The sequence below is a fragment of the Saccostrea echinata genome, unplaced genomic scaffold, assembly GCF_033153115.1.
Source record: "Saccostrea echinata isolate AGI-Se365-2 ecotype Australia unplaced genomic scaffold, CSIRO_AGI_Sech_v1 ptg000009l, whole genome shotgun sequence".
Classification (NCBI taxonomy): domain Eukaryota; kingdom Metazoa; phylum Mollusca; class Bivalvia; order Ostreida; family Ostreidae; genus Saccostrea; species Saccostrea echinata.
The window spans coordinates 42,105,266-42,123,405 of record NW_026889758.1 but is presented as its reverse complement, the minus strand read 5'-3'; the positions used below and the strand labels follow the sequence as shown (position 1 = coordinate 42,123,405).

The following is an 18,140-nucleotide window of genomic DNA, read 5'->3' as shown; positions in this document are numbered from 1 at the left end:
TTTTTCTTAAAGGAACAATAACACAATATCAAGATTGTTTTGAAAATAGTTTTACAATAAAGCTGAATAGAAAAAATGGAAGAAAACCACCAATTCAAAACTGCATGAGCGAGGTTGGATTTGTTTTGAAAACACAGAAAAAATTTAAAAATTGAATTTAAAATTGAATGATCTGAAAAGGATGGCCAAAAACAGAAGTTACATGAAGAGGGGTACATGGCCGTAGGAACTGGGGGGGGGGGGGGGCATGCCCCCTTCCAATAATTTTGCTGATATATAGAGTACTATAGAAAACATAGATACTACATGTATATACTTGTGCCCCCTCAATAAAAACCTCTGATGACCTTCTTTTTTTTTTTTAGCTCACCTGAGCCGAAGGCTCAAGTGAGCTTTTCTGATCACATTTTGTCTGTAGTCCGTCTGTCCGTCTGTCTGTCCGTCTGTCCGTCTGTAAACTTTTCACATTTTCGACTTCTTCTCCAGAACCACTGGGCCAATTTCAACCAAACTTCCCACAAAGTATCCTTGGGTGAAGGGGATTCAAGTTTGTTCAAATGAAGGGCCACGCCTTCTTCCAAGGGGAGTTAATTAAGAATTCGTGAAAAATTAATGGCATCATTAAAAAATCTTCTTCTCAAGAACCACTGTGCTTGAAAATATGAAACTTATGTGGAAGCATGACCCCTGGGGGTCAGGTGGGGCCACAATGGGCGATCAAAGTTTTACATAGGAATATATAGGAAAAATCTTTAAAAATCTTCTTCTCAAGAACAGCAAAGCCATGATTGGTCATATTTATATGGTAGCATCCTCAGATAGTGTAGATTCAAGTTTGTTCAAATCATGACCCCCGGGGGTCAGGTGGGGCCACAACAGGCGATCAAAGTTTTACATAGGAATATATAGGAAAAATCTTCTTCTCAAGAACAGAAAAGCCATGATTGGTCATATTTACATGGTAGCATCCTCAGATAGTGTAGATTCAAGTTTGTTCAAATCATGACCCCCGGGGGTCAGGTGGGGCCACAATGGGCGATCAAAGTTTTACATAGGAATATATAGGAAAAATCTTTAAAAATCTTCTTCTCAAGAACAGCAAAGCCATGATTGGTCATATTTACGTGGAAGCATCCTCAGATAGTGTAGATTCAAGTTTGTTCAAATCATGACCCCCAGGGGTCGGGTGGGGCCACAATGGACGATCAAAGTTTTACATAGGAATATATAGGAAAAATCTTTAAAAATCTTCTTCTCAAGAACAGAAAAGCCATGATTGGTCATATTTACATGGAAGCATCCTCAGATAGTGTAGATTCAAATTTGTTCAACTCATGACCCCCGGGGGTCGGGTGGGGCCACAATGGGCGATCAAAGTTTTACATAGGAATATATAGGAAAAATCTTTAAAAATCTTCTTCTCAAGAACAGAAAAGCCATGATTGGTCATATTTACATGGAAGCATCCTCAGATAGTGTAGATTCAAATTTGTTCAACTCATGACCCCCTGGGGTCGGGTGGGGCCACAATGGGCGATCAAAGTTTTACATAGGAATATATAGGAAAAATCTTTAAAAATCTTCTTCTCAAGAACAGAAAAGCCATGATTGGTCATATTTACATGGTAGCATCCTCAGGTAGTGTAGATTCAAGTTTGTTCAAATCATGACCCCCGGGGGTCAGGTGGGGCCACAATGGGCGATCAAAGTTTTACATAGGAATATATAGGAAAAATCTTTAAAAATCTTCTTCTCAAGAACAGCAAAGCCATGATTGGTCATATTTATGTGGTAGCATCCTCAGGTAGTGTAGACTCAAGTTTGTTCAAATCATGACCCCCGGGAGTCAGGTGGGGCCACAATGGGCGATCAAAGTTTTACATAGGAATATATAGGAAAAATCTTTAAAAATCTTCTTCTCAAGAACAGCAAAGCCATGATTGGTCATATTTAAATGGAAGCATCCTCAGATAGTGTAGATTCAAATTTGTTCAATTCATAACCCCCCCCCCCCCAAACCACTTTTATATTTAAACTTTTCAACCTTTCAAGACTGAACTGATTTCTGCTTTTTCCTAGCCATAGTGCTCAGGTGAGCGATGTGGCCCCTGGCCCTCCTGTTTTGCTTGTCAAGGAAATTTTGGTAGTTGGTTGTGCCCCCCTCAACTGAAAATGTATGGGTGTGTCCCCCCCCCCCCCAACTGAAATTGCTTCCTATGGGCCTGGGGTAATAAAGGGCCATAATTGAGGCAAAACTGAATTCAACACAAACCTCATATGCTTTATTCAACAATACACCTAATCAAATATTTCCAAGTTTCATTCTCAAAAACCCTAGTAAAAATAATATAAGGATGGATGAACAGTTAATTATGGTTGATCCTACAATTGCCAATGCAGAGATGGGCTAGAAAAAAGTGTAGAATGAATGTTTAACCCACGGTACTTTTTTTCACTAAAATTTGTAGAACATTGTACTACGACACCTGAATGTTCTCCTGGGATACAACCAGACAGAGAAATCCTTCAGTGTACCCCCTCATAAACTCAGGTACAGAGCAGTATAACTACTACTTGTAATTTTTATAGCCTCATAAATACTCCTTCATATCCACGTCTCATCATATTTTTGTGAACCTGTTCAAATTTCTTCCATAATTCTACATTTCAGATCATCTGCTGTTTTTAATGCTTTCTTGAGTGGAGTTCCATTTGTGAGTTATCTATTTTGTTTTGTAATATTTCCTTGATAAAAAAATCTGTTAAAATTGATTTCCTCATTTCATGAAGATCTCACAATGTAAACAAGCACTTCTTGCAATGAAGATTGTTGTTTTCCAGGAAATCAATTTTCATGATTCAACTTTAAAGTCATGAAAAATTTCAATTTACCCAAATCTTTCATGAAAATTTTCAATTTTCCTAGTTCTTTTAGGTCCTAGAATATTTTAACTTAGCTTATCTTTTGTAGGTACTGGATCGTAATTTTGACCTGGGGAACCAGATACTCCCCATCACACTGTTGTTACTCCAGTATGGACCCTCCCCCCAGAGATACGCCAGTGACTACCAGCCCCCCAACTACACACTATGGTACATGGAGCCCTATACTCGCATATCCTGGCTAACCACACTGCTGGTTATACTGTATAAGGTCGGTACAAAGATTTCATTTCACAAGGTCTTCACCTCGCCCAATACAGATTTCCATTTCACTCCCAGAATGACTCTGTATTAGGTCCCAAACTGACTCTAACTAATAATACACTGTATGTGGTATTTAACTGTACAAGGGATGGTACAGTATATAGAACAGTTTTATTCCCCAAGTTGGCATAGAAAACTTTTTTGTTAGATTGATATTTGACATATCTGGGAAAGAACAGTAAGAGAAAGCAGTTTTGAAACCCTTTCTAATGACATAGTCTGTAGCTCATATACATGTGCAAATGCTCAATAAATATTGCCATTGTGCATTGTGTAATTACATAAGAACAGCCTCTTTTTCACAGTACCAATTCTACACATCCCCAGTGTCTGCCATAATTCAGACCCTGGTAAGAGTTGTGATCAACACAATTGATGCCCAACATCACCGCTGTAAGAAATCTCACGAGGAGGGGTTCCTTCCACCGAGTCCTTCTATGCTCAGAAGTAAAGGTAGAGTGAAAACTGTTACAGAAACATGAACAAGCTTAGTCAGTGACAGAAAGTTGAATTTAGTAAAAATTGAGAATTTCAGATGCTTACTAGGAATGTCTGGAATTATGGTTCGAGTTTAAGTGCTATGCCTGATTCAGAAAATAAGTAGAGTATTTTCAAGATTTCCCTATGTCTATTATTTTTTTCTTCATATTTTGGAATCATGTTTAAATTTGTGTGCACTTCCAAACAAAGTTTTTTCCATAGACATTTTTATTCTTGCAGATTCGACAAAATTGAATGACTTGGAAAAAATTCAGGAAACGGACACACCTCCACAGAGTCCAAAGGTCAAGGACTCAGTAGAAGTGAACTTGATGTCACCTCCAGAGTATAGCACTGTCCAATACAAAACAAATAACACTGGGGGTGTGTCTCCTTCAGAGGAAGAACAAGGGCAGGAGGTGTCTGAAACCCCCAAACGACCCTCCAAACAAAGGAAACCAAGAAGGATTATAGAATACACAGAGCCTGAGGGGGAGAAAAGTCTTAAGTCCCGAAAACAGTCACCAAGGGTATGAAGCTGAGAAGTTTTGCAGCTTTTCTGAACTAAATGACTTATCTTCTCCAATTCTTGTACATTTGATATTTTTTGTCAGAATTACATGTAGTTACATAAACTTAGTAACTGGAACAATAAATTGCATGAGAGATGGTCTGTAAGAATAAATAGGGTTGAAATTTGCAAATCTGTTGAATTTTTTAGAGAGCTGCAGAGATCAGAAGGGGTCAGCAGAACATTATGTCCACTCCGGAAAGATCCTCATCCCCAGCTCGTATAGAGACGACCCACACTTCTGACGTGAAGGCAGACACTCCATCAGTGGACCTTATAATGGCCAAACAGCTGAAAGAATTCAGTGAAAAGGAGGACAGGTCATTCAAAGATACGTATTTAACTAGTCCTGAGGTCTCTCAGACAACAGACACTAGTAAAGGAATTGTGTTCAGCAGCAGTGTGACTGACGCCTCCAGCACGCTGACTGGACATACCTCTACTACTGAACACAGCAATGATATGACATCTGAGGTGGAGAGCTGTGCAGAAGACAGTGAGAAGCAGACGACATCAGACACTGATGGAGAGAAATACACAGGGGGAGCCACTGACTCAGGGGATGCTGACACACTTGAGGAGGGTAAAGGTACAGTTGTCAGATAATATTTAGAGTAATATTATTGCAATTAAATATCAAATCAACAGTAATAGCTGCTCCATATGTACATACTGTGAACTAAAGACAAATATTAGTTTTCTCAAATTACTTTCATACATGCAGCATTATTGCGGACATCAAGTGTATTGAAAGGTAGTCAGCCCAGGTTCAGAGCCCGTAAGCCCAGAAAAACAGGACTGATCACAGTAGAGCTACAGAAGGCCTTCCCAGAACTGAATGAACAGCTTCAGGAGGAGGCTGTCATCAAACCAGGAGGGTGAGGGCATATGTGTTGTTGATAAACAATTTTTGAAGGTTTATAATGAGGGTATAATATTTTATTTATATAGATATGTTTACATGAATAGTTTATGAAAAAATAAACAAGAATATTTCAATACCAGGAGAAGAGCTAGAAAAAGTGAGTTACTTTCAAAACAAAAAGCTGCCAAGAAAGCCTCATCCTCTAGATATGGAGAGAATGTCATGGTAGAACGCTGCCCAGAATGCAATGCTGTTCTGGAGCAGTATGATGAAGATACTATTGGTTACTGTATCATCGTCCTGGCAACCTTCATACACAGAGAACCTGCTTTAGCTACACCTCTTTTGTTGGAGACTCTGCAATGTGTGGCCAGGTTAGTACTGTTTATGTTTTGAAAGATGATTAATTTTGTTGATTTAATTTTGTTGTATGCCAATAAAGTTAGTTTTTATGATTTTTTACCATTCTCTGTCAGTATTTTAACTAATAAAATAGTTGAAATCCTGATATATAAAATAATCACAATTGGGATTTTGTTGCCAAAAATTAAGATGTTGGCCAACAATCCAAAATTAAAAGCATAAAAAAACTAACCCACTATTTGATAAATTGTTTTTAGAACAAGTTTAGAATTGTTTGCAAGAAAAAGGTTGTTCAACGATAGTTATGTTGTAATATAATTTTTCTCTAGAATTGCATCAAGCAGCCCATATGTTTGGCAGGTTGACAGGTAATTATTCAATATTTATATATTCTTAATTTCACATAAATTTTGTACCATATTTATATTATTTTGTTAATTTACTGATTTTGAAATAAGCATGTTTTGCTTTTAGCTAAGTTATGGTTGACATGGCCATGAAATGTGAAATTAATCTTGAAAAAAAGTCTTGGAAAGTATTTTAAAAGTGCATTATAAGAATAACATTGAAATATTTCAGCAATGTCATGGTCCCAGGAAATAGTGTCAGCATTGCCAGACAGTTCATCAGGTGTGTGCTGCACCAACTGGCTCCCAATGGAATCTTCCCAATGCTGTACCAGAGTAATTTTGAGGGTGAGTTTCTTTATGAAGGATATAGCACCCAAGGAATTCATTTGTATTTTCAAGTGTTAGAGCATATTACCCTGAATCTTCACAATCATTTTTTCAGATGTAGACTTCTTTAAGACTATGGCTGCAGCTTTGGCAGACTTTACAGAGCTTCCCTGTCATGCCCCCATACAACTTCTTCTGGAGGTGTGTTCAGAAATCTTGCCATTCAGTGTACTTGCCATCCAGTGCATCAGTAGAAAAATGTTTATTTTTTGCACATAGATTTAAAACCCTTATAATTCAAAAAGATATAAATATTTTTCACATGACAGCAGTTTTTTAGCTCACCTGAGCTGAAAGCTCAAGTGAGCTTTTCTGATCACCAGTTGTCCGTCGTCCATCTATCCGTCCTTCCATCTGTAAACTTTTCACATTTTAAGGACACTTTAATGTACCTTACGTACTGATAATTTTTCAAGATATTCTTAATTTAAGATTATATACTGTAGATTCCTTATTTTACGCGAGTACTTAATATCGCGAAATGGCTCAATGGCGTCAAATCGCGAGAACAATAATTCGCGAGTGGGTGATTTATCTAGAGATTTTACATACATTAAAGCACAATAAAAATAAAAGCGAGTAATTTTATTTCGCGAGTGGTGCTTCTCGCGTAATTACGCGATAATTTATTCCTCGCGTATATTTAGGAATCTACAGTAGTGCCATTAGATGATCGTAGACGAAAAATCAGCATACATTACCAGGGGTTTTGAAAAGATATCAATTGATGAAAATTCAAAGAAAAATAAACAAAATTTACTTAACATATACTCTAGGTGTTTTGTTTATCCAAACTTGTTTTAGAAGAAATGTACAATAGCATATATAGACATAAAAATGTAGCACACAGTTCCTTCAAGTACTAGAACTCTTCAACTCCAGGGAAGAAGACAATAAAGTTCAAACTATGGTGCATATGTCCTTTAACTTCTTCTCAAGAACCACTGGGCCAATTTTGACCAAAATTGGTACAAAGCATCCTTGGGTGAAGGGGAGTGTAAATTATTAAAATGAAGGGTCAAGCCCAGTTACAAGGGGAGATAATGAAGAAAAGACAAAAATAGGGTGGGGTCATTAAAAAATCTTCTTCTCAAGAACCACTGGGCCAGAAAAGCTGAAATTTGCATGGAAGCATTCTGGGGTAATGTAGATTATAAATTGTTCAAATCATGACCCCTGGGGGTAGGGTGGGGCCACAATGGGGAATCAAAGTTTTACATTGAAATATATAGGAAACATCTTTAAAAATCTTCTCAAGAACCAATGGGCCAGAAAAGCTGAAACTTACATGGAAGCATTCTGGGGTAGTGTAGATTCTAAATTATTCAAATCATGACCCCTGGGGGTAGTGTGGGGCCACAATGGGGAATCAAAGTTTTACATTGAAATATAGGAAAAATCTTTAAAAATCTTCTTCTCAAGAATAACTGGGCCAGAAAAGCTGAAAACTATGTGAAAGTATCCTTTGGTAGTGTAGATTCTAAACTGTTCAAATCATGGCCCCGGGGGGTAGGATGGGGCCACAATAGGGAGTCAAAGGTTTACATTGAAATATATATGAAAAATCTTTAAAAATCTTCTTCTCAAGAACCACTGGGCCAGAAAAGCTGAAACCTATGTGAAAGCATCCTAGGGTAGTGAAGATTCTAAATTATTCAAATCTTGACCCCCAGGGTAGGGCTGGGCTGGGCCACAATGGGGAATCAAAGTTTTACATTGAAATATATGGAAAAATCTTTAAAAATCTTCTTCTGAAACTTACAAGGAAGCATCCTGGGGTAGTGTAGATTTTAAATTGTTCAAATCCTGACCCCCGGGGATAGGGTGGGGACACAATATTTATTACAAGGGGAAAATCTGGTGAAGAACAGCAGGGCCAAAGTTACTCAGGTGAGCGTTCAGGCCCATGGGCTAAAATGTTAAGTTTGAATGCAGCAATTATAAATGTAGCTTTTAATTTTTGCAACTACAACATATATTCACTTGCCATTCAACATAATAGATTTGGATATATTGTATTTTGCAATTCAATTTTTTTGCAGTTTTGATTGAACTGCAAAAGAAATTGTCAGCAGGATTCATATTCTTTGAATTGAGTATGACAGAGGTGTGTATACTATTTCTATTGCTTTTGTGTTTGATATCTAGGGTCTGAACAATAAGAAGAGTCTGCCCTCTGATACCATCATCTTATTGCTTAACAATCTGGCAGACTACATGAATTGTATCTCCTTGGAGACGTCTGCTCCTATGTGGAACAGCATTGTGGGTAGTTTTGAAATCTTCTTGAGAAAGCTGTACACTGTGTTGCCAACACCTTTTGATCCATCCTCACTTTTGAAAATCATGATATCTATCCTGAAGGTGTCTGGGATTAGTAACTCCAGGGTAGGTTTTACAGAAATTCTGATAACTCCTTATCAGGAGAAGTTCATCTATGAAAATAATGAAATACTAGTATATGATATGATATAAAAGTGTGAGGACTTTTGACAAATTGTCCTTGATTTGTTATTATTCACACAAAGAAATTATTCAGGAGTATAACCTTGTCAGTGTTACATCCACCTCTTTATTCTTTTTTTGTGTTTTGGCTCTTACATTGTAACAGAGAAACTTAAGATGTGCATATTAGACTTAAAGACTACTAGGTATGGTTTGTTTTCTTTTGCAGTCAATATTGGAGCCCTTTTCCAAACTCTTGAGTTTTACCATCTTGAACTGTTCATTCAAGTTGCAACAGGTGCTGGACATTTGTTCCTTATGTAACAGGGTCTTTGTCAAGGTAGGGGATATGCTGATGCATTATATTTCCAACAAACATGTGATAAATTTGATATTACAATGGTACATTCATATACAAACTTATCCATAAAACATTTTGGGTAACAGTTTTGTTTCTGTTGAACAGGAGAGAGACAAGATGTACTTGACTAGAACTGTAATCTTTGAGCTTGCCCAGGCTCTCAAGTTTAAACACAGTTTACCAGATGAAAATTTCCTGCTCTTGGTACAGGTAAGAAAAGCAGATCTAAAATTACCTTAAACTCTCTGGTCAAAAAGAAAAATGCTAAAAATGAACTTATCCTTGAGGCAGCTAAAAAAAAATCACCCCAACTTACTCACTTGTATGCTAGAATATTTTCTGTTTGTGTCTTGTTTCAGTTTGTAGTGTTAGATGGAGGAGGAACACTAGGGTCCACTAACTTGTGTTTGTGTCATGTTTCAGTTTGTAGTGTTAGATGCAGGAGGAACACTAGGGTCCACTAACTTGTGTTTGTGTCTTGTTTCAGTTTGTAGTGTTAGATGCAGGAGGAACACTAGGGTCCACTAACTTGTGTTTGTGTCTTGTTTCAGTTTGTAGTGTTAGATGCAGGAGGAACACTAGGGTCCACTAACTTGTGTTTGTGTCATGATTCAGTTTGTAGTGTTAGATGCAGGTGGAACACTAGGGTCCACTAACTTGTGTTTGAGTCTTGTTTCAGTTTGTAGTGTTAGATGCAGGAGGAACACTAGGGTCCACTAACTTGTGTTTGTGTCATGTTTCAGTTTGTAGTGTTAGATGCAGGAGGAACACTAGGGTCCACTAACTTGTGTTTGTGTCTTGTTTCAGTTTGTAGTGTTAGATGCAGGAGGAACACTAGGGTCCACTAACTTGTGTTTGTGTCATGATTCAGTTTGTAGTGTTAGATGCAGGTGGAACACTAGGGTCCACTAACTTGTGTTTGTGTCATGTTTCAGTTTGTAGTGTTAGATGCAGGAGGAACACTAGGGTCCACTAACTTGTGTTTGTGTCTTGTTTCAGTTTGTAGTGTTAGATGCGGGAGGAACACTAGGGTCCACTAACTTGTGTTTGTGTCTTGTTTCAGTTTGTAGTGTTAGATGCAGGAGGAACACTAGGGTCCACTAACTTGTGTTTGTGTCTTGTTTCAGTTTGTAGTGTTAGATGCAGGAGGAACACTAGGGTCCACTAACTTGTGTTTGTGTCATGTTTCAGTTTGTAGTGTTAGATGCAGGAGGAACACTAGGGTCCACTAACTTGTGTTTGTGTCTTGTTTCAGTTTGTAGTGTTAGATGCAGGAGGAACACTAGGGTCCACTAACTTGTGTTTGTGTCTTGTTTCAGTTTGTAGTGTTAGATGCAGGAGGAACACTAGGGTCCACTAACTTGTGTTTGTGTCTTGTTTCAGTTTGTAGTGTTAGATGCAGGAGGAACACTAGGGTCCACTAACTTGTGTTTGTGTCTTGTTTCAGTTTGTAGTGTTAGATGCAGGAGGAACACTAGGGTCCACTAACTTGTGTTTGTGTCTTGTTTCAGTTTGTAGTGTTAGATGGAGGAGGAACACTAGGGTCCACTAACTTGTGTTTGTGTCATGTTTCAGTTTGTAGTGTTAGATGCAGGAGGAACACTAGGGTCCACTAACTTGTGTTTGTGTCATGTTTCAGTTTGTAGTGTTAGATGCAGGAGGAACGTTAGGGTCCACTAACTTGTGTTTGTGTCTTGTTTCAGTTTGTAGTGTTAGATGCAGGAGGAACGTTAGGCTCCACTAACTTGTGTTTGTGTCTTGTTTCAGTTTGTAGTGTTAGATGCAGGAGGAACACTAGGGTCCACTAACTTGTGTTTGTGTCTTGTTTCAGTTTGTAGTGTTAGATGCAGGTGGAACACTAGGGTCCACTAACTTGTGTTTGTGTCATGATTCAGTTTGTAGTGTTAGATGCAGGAGGAACAGTAGGGTCCGCTAACTTGTGTTTGTGTCATGTTTCAGTTTGTAGTGTTAGATGCAGGAGGAACGTTAGGGTCCGCTAACTTGTGTTTGTGTCATGATTCAGTTTGTAGTGTTAGATGCAGGTGGAACACTAGGGTCCACTAACTTGTGTTTGTGTCTTGTTTCAGTTTGTAGTGTTAGATGCAGGTGGAACACTAGGGTCCACTAACTTGTGTTTGTGTCTTGTTTCAGTTTGTAGTGTTAGATGCAGGAGGAACACTAGGGTCCACTAACTTGTGTTTGTGTCTTGATTCAGTTTGTAGTGTTAGATGCAGGAGGAACACTAGGGTCCACTAACTTGTGTTTGAGTCTTGTTTCAGTTTGTAGTGTTAGATGCAGGAGGAACGTTAGGGTCCACTAACTTGTGTTTGTGTCTTGTTTCAGTTTGTAGTGTTAGATTCAGGAGGAACACTAGGGTCCACTAACTTGTGTTTGTGTCATGTTTCAGTTTGTAGTGTTAGATGCAGGAGGAACACTAGGGTCCACTAACTTGTGTTTGTGTCTTGTTTCAGTTTGTAGTGTTAGATGCAGGAGGAACACTAGGGTCCACTAACTTGTGTTTGTGTCTTGTTTCAGTTTGTAGTGTTAGATGCAGGAGGAACGTTAGGGTCCACTAACTTGTGTTTGTGTCTTGTTTCAGTTTGTAGTGTTAGATGCAGGTGGAACACTAGGGTCCACTAACTTGTGTTTGTGTCATGATTCAGTTTGTAGTGTTAGATGCAGGAGGAACACTAGGGTCCACTAACTTGTGTTTGTGTCTTGTTTCAGTTTGTAGTGTTAGATGCAGGAGGAACACTAGGGTCCACTAACTTGTGTTTGTGTCTTGTTTCAGTTTGTAGTGTTAGATGCAGGAGGAACACTAGGGTCCACTAACTTGTGTTTGTGTCTTGTTTCAGTTTGTAGTGTTAGATGCAGGAGGAACAGTAGGGTCCACTAACTTGTGTTTGTGTCTTGTTTCAGTTTGTAGTGTTAGATGCGGGAGGAACACTAGGGTCCACTAACTTGTGTTTGTGTCTTGTTTCAGTTTGTAGTGTTAGATGCAGGGGGAACACTAGGGTCCACTAACTTGTGTTTGTGTCTTGTTTCAGTTTGTAGTGTTAGATGCAGGGGGAACACTAGGGTCCACTAACTCGTGTTTGTGTCTTGTTTCAGTTTGTAGTGTTAGATGCAGGAGGAACACTAGGGTCCACTAACATCGTTAGTGAGATGTTGATGCTGTACAATCTTCAGAGTCAGATGTTGATCAGCACCTGTGCAGCAGAGTGTATGAGGGACCACCTACATGAATGTACAGAGTTTGTGGCTGATCTTCATACACTTACCAAAATAAAGGTCAACTTCTAATTTGTAATTTACTTTTTGTTTTTATAAAACTATTATTATAGAATGAGTTATATGGAACTAAGCAACTGTTCCTGGTAAAATGTTTCATAACTCACAGCTCATACTTTTAATATCCAGACACATTTACCTTGGGCTGTTTAAGGTGAACATGAAAAGATATTTTTAATAATGATTAGAACTGGATGCTACCCATTACTTGGACACATTACAAGAAAACTAATGACAGTGCATTTCTTAAATATATGTATATAGGTATGTATTTGCAGAACAATATGAAAGGGGGAGGAAGCAGCTATCTGAATGAGGACACACTTGGAAATCAACTGAAGTCGGGGATAGCTCAGTTTGTTGCCTTGGAGATCACTCGTGGCAATGGCCGTGACAACAGAGCAATTTCTCGATACCTACCCTGGCTCTATCATCCCCCCTCAACGGTACAGCAAGGGTAAGGTTTTGATGATAAACTACAGTGCAAGAGGTGTAAGATTCTGGTCATAAATTAATTTCAACAGGGGGTAAGATTCTGGTGATATATTACTATACACTAGGGATATATTACTGTACAACAGGGGTAAGGTTCTAATGATATATTACTGTACAGTAGGGGTAAGGTTCTAATGATATATTACTGTACAACAGGGGTAAGGTTCTAATGATATATTACTGTACAACAGGGGTAAGGTTCTGGTGATATATTAATGTACACTAGGGATATATTACTTTACAACAGGGGTAAGGTTCTGGTGATATATTACTATACACTAGGGATATATTACTGTACAACAAGGGTAAGGTTCTGATGATATATTACCGTACAACAGGGGTAAGGTTCTGATGATATATTAATGTACAACAGGGGTATTAGGTTCTGATGATAAATTACTGTACAACAAGGGTAAGGTTCTGATGATATATTACTGTACAACAAGGGTAAGGTTCTGATGATATATTACTGTACAACAAGGGTAAGGTTCTGGTGATATATTACTGTACAACAGGGGTAAGATTCTGGTGATATATTACTGTACAACAGGGGTAAGGTTCTGATGATATATTACTGTACAACAGGGGTAAGATTCTGGTGATATATTACTGTACAACAGGGGTAAGGTTCTGATGATATATTACTATACAACAGGGGTAAGGTTCTGGTGATATATTACTGTACAACAAGTATAAGGTTCTGATGATATATTACTGTACAAGAAGGGTAAGGTTCTGATGATACAGTAATTTTCTACAACAGAGGTTCAATGCTAAGGATATATAACAGTTGAACAGTGTCAAGAGTGAGAAGGTTCTAATGAAAAAGTATAGATGACATGTTTTAGAACCTGAAGATAAGATATGGGATATTTTGTGGTGCTGTTGTTTTAGATATACTTTACCATCTGATTGCAAAATTTGTGTGAATTGTTGATACTTATATGAAGTTAATAAATATATCCTTATTTTAGTCCAAAGGAGTTTACAGACTGTATTGGCCACATACGTCTTCTTTCTTGGCTTTTGATTGGTTCCCTGACTCACACAGGAATGACAGAAGGAACTGCCCCCATTTCCTGTCAGCCGATTCCTCTGGATGCTAGTTCCTACATTGCAGAACATGTGTTGGTTATCATGACTGGTTTTGATGAGAGATCAAAGGTTAATACTTATTAAATTATTTGACTAAGTATCTATGATGTTCATTGTAAATGTTATTGTCTTTTTCATTTCTATCATAGTGTTAGTTATGTCTTTATGTTTACACTTAATTCTAACATTTAAGAATTTTGTATTCATTTTAATTTTGAAAATTGCATTTTCATATTTTAAGGACATGAAGGTATGAATGATATTGTATTTTTGTAGTCAACTAAGTGTACTGCACCATTTAACACAGAATCTTGATACACTGTGATGACTTGATGATCTATAAAATCTTCTTCTTTTTTTCAACCTTTGCTTCTTTTGGAAAACAATTTGAAAACTTAATGTATTTTATAAGTCCATTTCTTGTAAATACCATTATTTAAAGATTTGTGTTGTTTCATTTTGCATAATGAGCAAACAGACTCTGTATATTAAACTAAGATTTATATATTCATGTACCCTATATCAGTGCCATGATTTTATTAGTAAATCATGCTAGCTTTAGCATTTCTAATGGCATGTGCATTTTTGAATGTACCCAATGCTACCTGTATAAGTAAAATTAAACTTGTTACAGCATTTTTTATTTTTCTGATTTCAGGACTCGGTGTTGCACATGAGTTCCCTGTTCCATGCTTTTATTCTCTGCCAGGTATTGTGAACATAAATAATAAAACAGTCAATACCATAATAATTTTCCAAGATACATCTGTTGGTAATACGTGGATCACAGACTCCTTTCAATTTAAAATTTATTTTTAGCTGTGGACAATGTACTGCGAGTCCACTGCTGCCCAGTATCCTGTGGACAGTGAGAACCACAAACTGGCCTCCACAATGGTGATGGACTTTTGGGGGCGTGTCACTCCAGGGATTCTGCAGATGTTAAACACTCCTAAAGAGGTATAATTACTTTCATTTAGCTTCTAGGGTAAATCATTAGATTTTAAAGAGGCAATTTTAAGTGTTGTCACTGATTTAAACGAAACAATAACACAATAACATACATATATGAACTTACTCAAATGTCTAATTCTTGAATACATTATTTTCTGGCAGCCCTTGTCTTTACCAAAATAATTTTACAGAAAGGATTTATTTTAGAAAACATACCACAATTTATTCAAAATATATTAAGTCATGTATTGCTCTTTTAATTGCACCATGGGGTTTATAGCATGAGAGACCACAGAGACAGGTTTGTTTGATGTTTTGCCCATTTAAAAATGCATGACAATAGATGACCCATCTTCAAATGGTATGGTCCAGTGAATTTTTTTGTAGCAAAGCTTCAAAGGTTATTGTGTTCTGTGTTTTAAATTTTCCCTTGAAATGTTTTGTGATTGAGGAATATTCCACTAGTAGTATATGAGGGAAATCTGGGTTTCTTGATATGTTTGAGCTAAAATCCTTGCCTTTTTTTCTTCTGTTTTTAAAAATATCTTTGCATTTTTTGTATAAATCCAGATGTTTTGGTCGATATTTTTTTGTGCTTGACATTTGGGGCTTGTTGGTTAAAAGATATTGTTGAGATGCAGATGAACAGCTTTATGTATAGTACTTGACTGTATATTACATTTACAGTTGGCAGAAATGGTCAATCTCCATTTCCTAAGTTTGATGGAGGCCTTAAGGGAGTGCAATTCTTCTGTTCTGGCCAAACTGTACCCCATGTGGACCTCAATTTTGTTCACCTACCACTCACAGGTAAGGAATTCTGTTAATAAATAGTGCTCATCAGACACATTTTTACCTAAGTTTGAAGATTTAGAGTATATTGTTTTCAGTCTGGTCCTATATATATTTCTTTTCCTTTACATTACTCTTTTTTAGCCAATTTCCTAAGTATAAATATGATGATTCATAGGCATAAATTGTTAGGTTTTAGTATAGTGTATATCCATCATCTATTTCATTTGTAAAGGTAAAACAAAATTAATATTTGCATCATGAGAGTCTGAAGACCCTTATGCCTTATTGATAGAAATGCTACAGACTATTGGGCCTCATTGTTCAAAATGACTCAGGCTTCTATATTGCTACTTATTCATTTTCACAGTTGCCTGGTCATTTACAAGTGAGACTCCAGACAGTGGAGAATTGGAAACCCCCCAGTACATCTAAGGACCAGGCGTCCTTTAATATCTTGTTGACATGGCTGAAGCGCATACAGTTCAAACTGGGTCAGGTGGAGGTGCAGTCCTCAGCTGCTACTCAGTTCTACTCTGTGTAATCAGTGCAGATGGATGGGGTAAAGATAGGGCACTAGGATTTGAAGACTCCATGTAATCTGTGCAGATGGATTGGGTAAAAATAGACTACAAGGTTTTCAAGACTCCATGTAATCTGGGTTGTTTAACAGTAGCATCTACGTAAAGCTACGCTCTTGAATAGAGAGCTAGCCTAGTCACTATGTAGGGAGAGCGAGCATAAATATTTGATGCTAAGTACCAAATCCAAGATGGCCTCCTTAGTTACAACTTTGCAGCACATATGATTTTAACTAAATGGGAATTATTTTGTACATCTTAGCATATTAAATGTATTTAACATACATATTTTCGCTTGAAATAAACTTTTTTGCTCCAAAAATAAGTTTATACTGATATATTTATATTTGAAATTTAACACTTAGCGGCTAGGTTAGCTGTCCATTCAATAGAGATAGATACCTACAACCTAGCTGCTAGATTAGCCAATATGATCTTGAACGCAGCCCTGTGCAGATGGATGGGGTAAAAATAGGCCACTAGGATTTCAAGACTATCACAATGACTGAGTAAATGTTTTTGATCATGGATTAAATCACATGCATTGTTTTTTCTAGCATGGTAGCATTGAGGAACAATTACATTGTTTCAGATGCTAGTATTTAAAGAACTTTAAATGATAACTATTTTAGAGCAGTTAAGATTTGATTGCTCTTAAAAAATTACATGGAGATTTTGCTTTTGTTTTCAAGGTGAAGATGTATCATACGTGTACTATATATTAGTGTTTGTTGTATATTTAAAGAATGTAATTAACTGTAAATGCTAGAATGTATAAACAGTTATCTCTATTAAAAGGAGTATATATGCATTTCTATTTGGACAGCCACAAAAATTGCCAGTTAGACAATATTTAATTTTTAAATGTACCGAACACACAAAATTTGGGGGTATTCCAATTTTAAAAGTGCAGTAATTGTAGTATTTAAAAAAAATTTCCTTTCAAAATGTTGATTTTTCATATTTACAATATGTACATATAAGGCCTATGTACATGCATACATGGTTAGTTTTTTTCTGTGTTATTTTCACCCCAACACACTTCCAAAAGATTTTATCTGATTTCAAATTTGCACAGACACGGTTGTGTTAGAACAGATCTAGAAATAACAGTCTCTGTTGAATTCACCCACTGACAACCAGGGTTGAAGGGGCGAAAATAAAGTTGAGGTGAAAATTTCCCTGTATATACATGTAGTAGTTTGCCTTAATATCTGACTGATGTGCTAAATTTGAACATGGATAGAAAAAAAGTTCATTTTATTTTTTTCAGACTAGAGATCAGAATATGGTTGTGTAATAGATCATATTAATATTTGTTTGTTGTTTTGGCATGTTATTTTTTAGAATAAAAATAAAGTTGTATTTATCAAATTTTCATTGTCTTTGAATTTCAAGTGATCAAAAAGTTGGGATTGGTTTTAGAATTTTGTATTTGTAGGATTCAGGCATGGGATTTTTTGGCATGTATATCTTGGTTGGAATGCACATTTCGTTTAAGAAGATATGTTCTGGGAGTATTGCACCAAGAACTGGTTACCTCTATTCTCAATTTTGATAAATTTTAGAAACAGTTTTGTTCATTTTTTCTCCGATTATCAATGTGAAGAACATTGAGTAAATAGGTGAGTCTCCCTCTAGGTGAGATAAATAAGGGTTTATAATATAAATCCAGGGTCATGAATTTCTAAAACATGTTAAATGGCAAGTACTCATTAAAATCATGCAAGCAAACATTTTGCCTGCTAAATGTCCATGAATAAAAATTTCAGAAGATAAAGTACATTTTCAACATATGACAAACTTAGCCCCACTCTGCAGCCTGAATCCAGTATTTTAGTAGAGAGATTCATGCTCTTTCTAACCATGCACTCATTTTTAGGTCATCTGAGTCACTCAGGTG

The 18,140-nt window shown here is 36.9% G+C and overlaps 1 protein-coding gene across 4 annotated transcripts in view; it reads left to right on the top strand.

The window, feature by feature from the left end:
* LOC133182405 (protein unc-79 homolog) overlaps positions 1-17,611 on the top strand; it is a 44,595-nt gene extending 26,984 nt beyond the window's left edge. For all 4 annotated transcript variants that reach the window (XM_061317240.1, XM_061317241.1, XM_061317238.1 and 1 more), the window contains 21 exons: positions 2,469-2,551; positions 2,672-2,714; positions 2,972-3,154; positions 3,513-3,660; positions 3,928-4,217; positions 4,409-4,847; positions 4,983-5,136; positions 5,264-5,497; positions 5,816-5,854; positions 6,066-6,181; positions 6,279-6,364; positions 8,372-8,611; positions 8,898-9,008; positions 9,135-9,239; positions 12,141-12,320; positions 12,599-12,777; positions 13,790-13,979; positions 14,569-14,619; positions 14,730-14,870; positions 15,552-15,674; positions 16,027-17,611. In XM_061317240.1, coding sequence (XP_061173224.1) covers positions 2,469-2,551; positions 2,672-2,714; positions 2,972-3,154; positions 3,513-3,660; positions 3,928-4,217; positions 4,409-4,847; positions 4,983-5,136; positions 5,264-5,497; positions 5,816-5,854; positions 6,066-6,181; positions 6,279-6,364; positions 8,372-8,611; positions 8,898-9,008; positions 9,135-9,239; positions 12,141-12,320; positions 12,599-12,777; positions 13,790-13,979; positions 14,569-14,619; positions 14,730-14,870; positions 15,552-15,674; positions 16,027-16,200 — 3,309 coding nt within the window. In that variant the 3' untranslated portion in view covers positions 16,201-17,611. The remainder of the gene's footprint in view (positions 1-2,468; positions 2,552-2,671; positions 2,715-2,971; positions 3,155-3,512; positions 3,661-3,927; positions 4,218-4,408; positions 4,848-4,982; positions 5,137-5,263; positions 5,498-5,815; positions 5,855-6,065; positions 6,182-6,278; positions 6,365-8,371; positions 8,612-8,897; positions 9,009-9,134; positions 9,240-12,140; positions 12,321-12,598; positions 12,778-13,789; positions 13,980-14,568; positions 14,620-14,729; positions 14,871-15,551; positions 15,675-16,026) is intronic.
* Positions 17,612-18,140: the final 529 nt, after the last annotated feature.